This window comes from Sminthopsis crassicaudata, chromosome 3, assembly GCF_048593235.1.
Source record: "Sminthopsis crassicaudata isolate SCR6 chromosome 3, ASM4859323v1, whole genome shotgun sequence".
Taxonomy (NCBI): domain Eukaryota; kingdom Metazoa; phylum Chordata; class Mammalia; order Dasyuromorphia; family Dasyuridae; genus Sminthopsis; species Sminthopsis crassicaudata.
In genome coordinates, this window is record NC_133619.1 from 46,030,435 (window position 1) to 46,038,969 (window position 8,535).

The following is an 8,535-nucleotide window of genomic DNA, read 5'->3' on the forward strand; positions in this document are numbered from 1 at the left end:
ACAGAGGCACAGAGATAGAAACAGAGAGAGAGAGAGGGAGAGGTAGAGGTAGAGAGACAGAAACAGACAAAGACAGAGAGAGAGAGCACTGGAGAAGATATTTGGGACAAGAAGGAAAGGATCCAGGAATATCCTGAAAAAAAAGACATTGAAAACAGACTAACTGTTTCCTCCTTAGTAATTATGTAATCTCTATATTATAATCTATATAGAGACAACTCTCATGGATGTATACAAAGTTTGAAAACAAAATCTTTTGTCAACAATAGGAAAAGTTCTCTCTATCACAAAAGAATAGAAAGCAAAGGAAAAAATATAGATCGCTTTATATTTCAAGTTGTAGAAGGCAGAAGATGAAACCAACTTGCCCCCTCCCTTTTTCACAAAAGGCTGATAGGATGTTTTGTGGATATTTTGTTTTATGAAATAACGCTCTGAACGATATTATGTTAGATGTCAGGGCTGTAAAAGTGAAAAAAATAGCATAGTTCTTGCCATCAAGAGGTCTGTCACAATTATTTTATAGAGTAGGGCTTTATATACACATATAACCACAAATGTATTTATTATGATGCATATATATTATATATATAGAGAGGAGAGAGAGAGAGAGAGAGAGAGAGAGAGAGAGAGAGAGAGAGAGAGAGGCAGCAGGGTGATTCAATGGATAGAGCTCCAGGCCTAAATTCAGGAAAACACGAGTTCAAATTTGGCTAAGAGCTTAAGCTGGTGGCAAGCACTGTGCTAGTAGTTACTAAAAACAGTAAGACAAATTTGGCCTCAGAAAATTATTCATATATGTGTGTGTGCGCATGTATATTCACACAGGTGTATACATATATGCACACAAATACATGTTCATGTGTGTATACGTGTGTGGATAAAGTCATAGAGCCAGATAGCTATAGGATAGATCTATTCAAAAGTGAATGTATAATTCCTTTGGCACAAGAGAGTCCTAATGGGGAAACTATTCCCTACTACTAATGTGGTTATATTATTAGCCTATAACTTGTATGTTTTTCCCTTTCCTATAAATTATTTTCTTCTTACTAAGCAATAATTTTCTATTTCTTGCTTATTCTTTTTCCCAATTGAGTGAAAGAATAAAGGTCCTCTCCCCCCAAACAAATATGCAATAGTTAAGCAAAACAAATTCTCATTTCCGTCATGTCTAAAATGGTATCTCATTCTGTAATATAAATTCATCTTTGCTCTGGCAGGAAGTGAAAGATGTTTCCTCTTTAGTCCTTTGAGAGCTTCTATCCATTGAAGTATCAAGGCTTTATTTCTTTGAGCTTGGTCCATTTATTCAGTCAGAACATTTTAATGTAGGTTATGCCAGTTGATAATAATAAATTTAAAAATATTGTTGAATAGGGATGCAGTTCAATGGAACAGTATTGTCATTAGAACATACTTTATGTAGCAGCCTATATTTAAAGCATAGGATGTTGAATGTACATATTCTTTACACAAAATGGATTTCCTCTGTAACTTATATTCTTAGAAAGCTACAGTTTGCCCAGGGTCTGATAGCTATTATGTGATGGATGTGAAACTCTTAATCCAGATTTGTCCTGGCTTGGGAGGGGTTGTGTACTGCCTTTTATCCATTTCGCTGAACTGCTTTTCCATATATACAAATACACACAAATAATCATCATGAAAACTATTAAGTGCTCAGGAGCAGATAGAAAGGTATGAGAGACCCAGGAAGGTGTATTCACTTTCAGTTGCAGGAAGTCAGAGAAGATTTCATGGAGAAAAAGGCATCCAAAATGAATCTCTGCAAAGTGAAACTCTTCCATGCTTGTTTTCCAAGCCACATGTCATAATCTGGAGGATTTCCTCTGCTTGTTCTTCATTCAAGTGGTCTAAACTTGAGCTAGAAAGGATAGCAGAAGACAATGCAAATTAAATTATCTATCATCCCAGTTCTGATCCTGGGTTGGACTGAGCCTGTTGCAGAGCATGGCTCATTCCTGCCCACAAAGTGCCTCAGATCCTTGCCTAAAAACAATGCTTCAAGGTTCATTGCAATGCTGCAGTGTGAGATGTGTTATTTATTCAAACTGGCAAGCAGGAATTCCAAACTGGATTTTCTCCAAGATGCCTGCAATTGATGGTTTCTTTTTTTTTTTTTTTTTTTTTTTAACATATTGTAAATTATCAGTGAGTATTTTATTGCATTCTTTGGGTGATAATGGTGGAAGCAAGAATTGATTCTGAAGTTCAAGAACTAGATCCAAAAACTAACTTCTGAAACTTAAGTGACCTAGAGGAGTCACAACTTTGCATGCCTCCTTTTCTTTGTCTATAAATTGAAAGAACTGAAGCAGATAGCTTTGAAGTTTCTGTTCTGAATGTAGGATTCTAATGACCTCATTTACACATGAAAAGCTTTGAAATTATCAGTGCAAATAGATGAAATACTTCCTGAAATGCTTTACATTTGTGATCTTAAAGAATGTTTCCTGTTTACTTTCATAGAGGGGTATGGAATATCCCATACATGGCTAATGTGTACTTGATTAAAGGGCAGACTCTTCGATCTGAGATGAAAGAAAGAAACTATTTTGTCCGAGATAAATTGGACCCTGATATGGCTCTTTGCCGAAATGCAAGGGAAATGGTAAGGTGCAAAATGGCAATTAGCTTAAGCCTTTCTTGCTTTTCTGGTTTGTTGTCATCATGTTTGAATTGTATTGTCTCTCTACTTGTGAGTACTGGCCAATTTTTTTGAAATATCTTTCTAGAGAAATAGGGAATGATCTTGCCAAATTATTTTTTAAGGATGACATTTTTCTCTTTCAGTCCCAAAGAGAAAAATAACAAATGGGTTGGAGTAATTTATCACTAATAATTATAAGACAGTCCATTCCAAATGATCTAATGCTTGAATTTGTATCTCTGGCCTGCGTGCTTTTGCACAGGTTATCCTTATCCCTGGAATACCTTCCCTCCTCATCTTTGCCCCTTAGAATCCTCACCCCTTGCCTCAAGCTTTGTCTATTCCTCTTGGGTTGTTAATGCTTCTGCCTTCTGAAATTTTCCTGAATTTATTAAAAATTGCAAAAACAGTGTTTTCTAGAAGAATGTCAGTTCCTTGAAAGAGAGGGCTATTTTCTGTTTGTCTTTGTATTACTGACACCTACCACAGTGCACTTATACTCAGTAAGTATTTAATCGATGCTTACTGCATTAACTTAGAATACCCTATATCTGAACAGACAGCCAAGACCTTGTTACTTACTGGGTAGCCAGTGGCCACCATAATAAGTGTCTTTTCTTGTTATTGTTCAATAGCTGCTGACATCATCTTCCTTACTAACAGTTTAAAGCAACTGAAAGTTTGCACAGCTCTGTAAAAACATCATGTCATTTGATCCTCATAAAAGACAAGTAAAATAAATATTATGGTATATCTCTAATAGTATTATTATTCTGGTTTCTAGACATGCATTTGGGGTCAAAAGAAATTAAGTGATTTTCCCACAGAAGCAAAACTGGTGAACTTCAAAATTGGATTCCCAATCTCAGTTTATCTTAATTTGAAGCCATCATTCTTTCTAACCAGAGGTGTCAAATTCATTTCCAATCTGTGAAACTCCCCCATTGACCTTGAGCCAGATTAAAATTTAATTGGAAAATGTTTAAGCAAATAAATGAGAATACAACAGAGATAATGCTGATTTCTCCGTGTATTTTTCTTTTGACTCAATCTGTGGCCTGCCAGGATTTCTTTTTGAGTTTGACATTACTGCAGTACACCAGAATGCCTAGCTGTAGGAAAAATCTTTGAATCTTTTAGTGACAAGCAGTTCCCCTTTGGCTGAATCCCCCAAGCATTTCATTGCCTTTCTTTGGCACAATGAAGTTGTCTTCATCAACAAATATTTATTGAACAGTGGCCATGCTACTGTACTGGCTATTTGCTTGGAGCAGATGAATTTCCAATGATCCCAATTCTGACTTGGAATACTTGTGACAAAAATAAAAAAAAAATAATTGAATATCCTACTAAATAGCTACAAATATAATATGATAAATTATGTTATATCTAATATAAACTATATTAAAATTTATAGTTGATCTGACTAGAATAAATTGTGACTATGCCCTTAGCAATGCTGGGATGTAGGTTTCCTCATGAATTTTCATTGTATTGATATAATGGATGGAAGGAATGTCTTACTGAATAGACAGGCCCCAAAATACTTGATTATAATTTTTTTTCAAGTTCACATACAAGATTTTTCTTTTTTAAAATTTTAAATTAAATTTAAATTTTTTAAATTAATTTTTTTAAATTTAAATTTTTAAATTTAAAAAAATTTAAATTCCTTTAAAAATCCTTATTCTTTAGCACAAGTATCCTAGTCATCACTTACAAGGGTTAAACAAATGTTTAGCAATTGGAATTTTTGGAACCCAATCCATTTATAAATAAATAGCATTGTCATAGGCCTGGGCCTGTTGTCTCCTATTTCAATTTGAGCACATTTCATTACATTTACTATGAAACATTTTTTTAATATCACTTATGTTTACTAACAATTAGAATTTTTTTTCAATACTAGGTCTCTCTGAATAACCCAGCCTGGAAGTACAGGAGCTATTTCTGATCTGATTGCATTCTGTTTGACCTGGGGGGTTGACCTGCTTCATTTTCAACTTGGGCCACTCTTCCTTAGGAAAGACCTCTTTTCACCTCTCTTCAGGGCTTGATGTATTAATTCTGAAATTAGTGTAGATACCTGATTGGTTAAGATCACTTTAATCTCAGAAGTCCCAAAATGATTACCAACTAGGTATAGTTAATCAGTTATTTATCAAGTACCTACTATGTGGCAAGCATTGGCTGGATCCCAAGGAAAACTTCATATAGTAGGTGGCATTTGAGTCAAATATTTGGGGAGCCATGTTAGCTTTATCTTAGCTTATAAAATGATTTTTAAATGTTCAAAAAAGTTGGCAAGTACTTTTTAAAAAATTAACCAAGGCATGTGATGTTTTACCATGTTTGTTTTTCATACAAAATAAATTTTGTTGTGATATTCATTGAATATTCTTTACTTTAGCAGTTGCGATCTTTGCACGACAAGAGCTTGTATTCAGCTAATCTGACTTCACAGCACCTCACAGAATGGCCTTCTCCTTCGTCTTCCATCTGTTTCTTAACCCGTGGCTCAAAACAAAAACAAACCCTACTACAGCACGAGCTTTGTTATCATATATGAATAGAAACAGGGGCTGGAGTTGTGTCTTTGTCCTGTTGTGAGCTTGGCTTGTTACTGCATGTTGTCCATGTGGGACATTTCAGAATGTTAGCTTTTGATCAAAGGCTATTATTTTCTGTTTATCTAAGAATACCTGAGAGAGAGGATGGCAGGTCAACTTACACGATGCTTCTCCTTCATTTTAGAGTATACAAAGGGAAAAAGACTCCCCTACTCCGGAAACATTCCAAATGCTCAGCCCCCCAAAGGTTTCATTTTATTTTATTATATTTTAGTTAATGTCAGATATAGTATATTATCTTACAGTAAATTTATTTTTTGTAACTTTTTATTTTGATGATGATATATTTTGTGTATATAGATACACATAGACATATAATTGTGATTTTAGACTATGTTTATTTGGGCTGGGGGTGGAGGGCTTGCTTTTTGCAGTGAACTGTTATAAAAGTTCAGAAAGTTGATGGAGTGTGGAAGTGGTTGTCATGGATACCGGGTTTTCATTAGTGATCATACATTGATTTGGTATTTATGGGTTAGGAATTCAAATGACTTTGCTCTCACATTTTCCCCTTCTGTAAATCATGTTAATAATGTGCTTGCAAATAGTTTTTCCAGGGCATTGCTATTATAACCAACTGTAGTTTGGAACTGGGTATGATATGGTTTCATTTGGTACAGTCTGGTTTTATTATTGAAAGTTTCACAGTCAGACATGGTGTTCATCATTTATTAATAGGATTGTGGAGTTATCAGAATTGTTTGTATGGCTTAAGTCAGAATGTGGATCTGTTTTTTATTGTTGTTGAAGACTGTAATTTTCTGAAAACCTATTACTTTAGTGATTGAGAAATGATGGAATAAAATAGAAAAAATATTATTTACAAAGAGTTAGGCAGAATGGAGATTGGTTTGTTGGTTTTTCTTAGTTAAGTTTAGATTAATATTTTGCGTGTTTGTATGAGAGAAAAGGAGAGGTTCCCTATAGATGGCAACAGCAAACATGAGCTTGGACAGTCTTTGAGAGAGAGAAAAGTTAGAGAGTCTGGTGTGCTTTAAGCCATGGGGTCATGAAGAGACGAACATATGCCCACAGGATCCTATTTTGATAGCTCATCATGATGCAGAAGTGATCTTTAATCCTTAGCATATGTTTTGGGAAGTTTTAGAAAACCTGAAAGGCTTTTTCTACAGACCCACAGTTGCCTGGGCAGAGGATCAGCGCAGCTATGTTCAAGGAGGTTCATCAGTAGTAGGTGAAAGGATTGAGAGTTGAATACAGCTTAATATCTTTTACCATTATGGTGTTATTTTAACATTTTTTCAGTCTTAAAATTGTCTTTGAAAATCTTGGTTCCCCCCCCTGGGGAGAAGACAATAACAGCAAAAAATGAAAAACAAAAAACAAAAACTAAACTGTACATGATTCTGGGACAGGTTCAGGATGGAGATGTGGGAGAAATGTAATATCAAGAAATAGTTAGAAAACTTATTTTTCCAAATTTCTTTAAGAGACTGAAAAAATAGGTATTAAAAAACCATTTCCTTTAGAAACACATTTACTTTATACTTGATATTCTACATGGTAGCCTTCTTCTAACGTGTTTATCTCTATTTATATGTTGGTGACCCAGTCAACTCTTGATTATTTGTAGTCTGATGAGCAGCTTTGTCTTCCTTGCTTAATATCATATATATTATTGGACCCTCTCCCCAAAAAAGGAAGAAAAGACTAAATTTAAAGTCCTTGTTGATATTCTTTGGAACTAAAAGAGAGAATGAATCTACTATATCAGAGATCTGACGAAAATGAGGTTGGGAAAACATGCATGAGCTACATTTGTTGATACTGTTCTACTAGCTATGTCCTATTAAATATATACTCAAGAGTTGATTGTTGATTATTATATGCTTAATTTGAGGATCTGATTTTTTCTTTAATTACTTATAGTGGCAGCCTGCTTTTGTAGGTATCTAACAACAAAATTTAGTGCTATAAATTGTATTTATTTAATGCTGCTCCTTTTTTCACAGAATTTGTCATTTTTTAAAGAGAATGGAAACAAAAGATACAAGAACTGTTTTTGCCTTTGAATTTCTTATTATGTTACTATTAAAAAGTGATAAAGAAAGACTGAACCTGTAATTTCATTGGTAGAGGGAATTCCTAGGTAAGGAAACTTCCTGTACCAATGCAGGTCAGCACCTTTCATGTAATTTATCATATTTGAGAGTTATTAATGTCTCAGACTTTTGTGACTTACACAAAACCAGGAGATATCAGATCTTGAATCCAGATCTTCCTGGTTTCAAAGCCAATTCTCAATTGTCTTTTCTAAGATATTTTCTACTTTTTGATGAATGGCTTTAGAAATCAGTGAATAAAAACATTTCATTCTAGCTCTATTTTTTCTAAAGTTGTTTATGAATGATGCCAACTGTTTATGTGTATGTGTGTTTGATTAAAAAGAAAACCAGCAAAATAATGAACATTATAAATCATGTATACATTGGAGCAAAAATGAAAATGCATGTCTACTTGTGAATATTAAAAAAAAGAAAACATTCTTATTTAAAATGGTTTTATCTTTTTGCTTAAGTTTTCTTGCTGTTTTCACCTAAACTTGCTAATACTATTGTCTTTGCTGTATAGGGTGTGTTCATGTACATTTCTAACCGACATGAGTTTGGAAGGCTATTATCTACTGCTAATTACAATATTTCCCATTATAATAATGACCTGTGGCAGATTTTTGAAAATCCTGTGGTATGTATCCCAGAGTGAAAAGTGACTTTATTTACCTGTAATGTTGAATGGTTATAACTCACATGGATAATTGATGATTGATGAGTAATAGGTACAAAATGCACATGCATGTTGCTCAAGCAATAGTCCAGACTAGATATTTAATACCATTCAGAGCTGACCTTGAGTTCTCTACTACATGTGAAAATTAAATTTAAGTGGGATTAGCCATTCCTTCAGACTGGATGGTTTCCATCAATCTGGAAGGCATCAATATTTTGTTCTCTCAAAAGCATCCTCCCATTTTTCATCTTCAGCACTTGTTTGAGCAAGCGCAACATGACGGATTGTACTTTGATGCACATAAGTAGAATTCCAGACGCTGGTTTGAAAAACACTTACTTAATCTTGCTCTTCTAAAACATATGTCAGAATGCTTATGAAACTGCATGAAGAGTCTCTAAGAAATGTTTCATGGACATGGAGCTGTCTCATTCAGAATATGAAGAAGGTCCAGGTTTAGAGAAGATAATATTACTTGGATTC

General features: G+C 34.2%; 1 protein-coding gene across 2 annotated transcripts in view; it reads left to right on the forward strand.

Annotated features, from left to right (window-relative positions):
- The window catches only part of PLOD2 (procollagen-lysine,2-oxoglutarate 5-dioxygenase 2), a 101,702-nt gene that overhangs the window by 85,654 nt on the left and 7,513 nt on the right, over nt 1–8,535 (forward strand). The window contains exons 13-15 of one of the 2 annotated variants that reach the window (XM_074298400.1): nt 2,494–2,635; nt 5,429–5,491; nt 7,897–8,010. In XM_074298400.1, coding sequence (XP_074154501.1) covers nt 2,494–2,635; nt 5,429–5,491; nt 7,897–8,010 — 319 coding nt within the window. The remainder of the gene's footprint in view (nt 1–2,493; nt 2,636–5,428; nt 5,492–7,896; nt 8,011–8,535) is intronic. The other variant, XM_074298401.1, reaches the window with a different exon arrangement.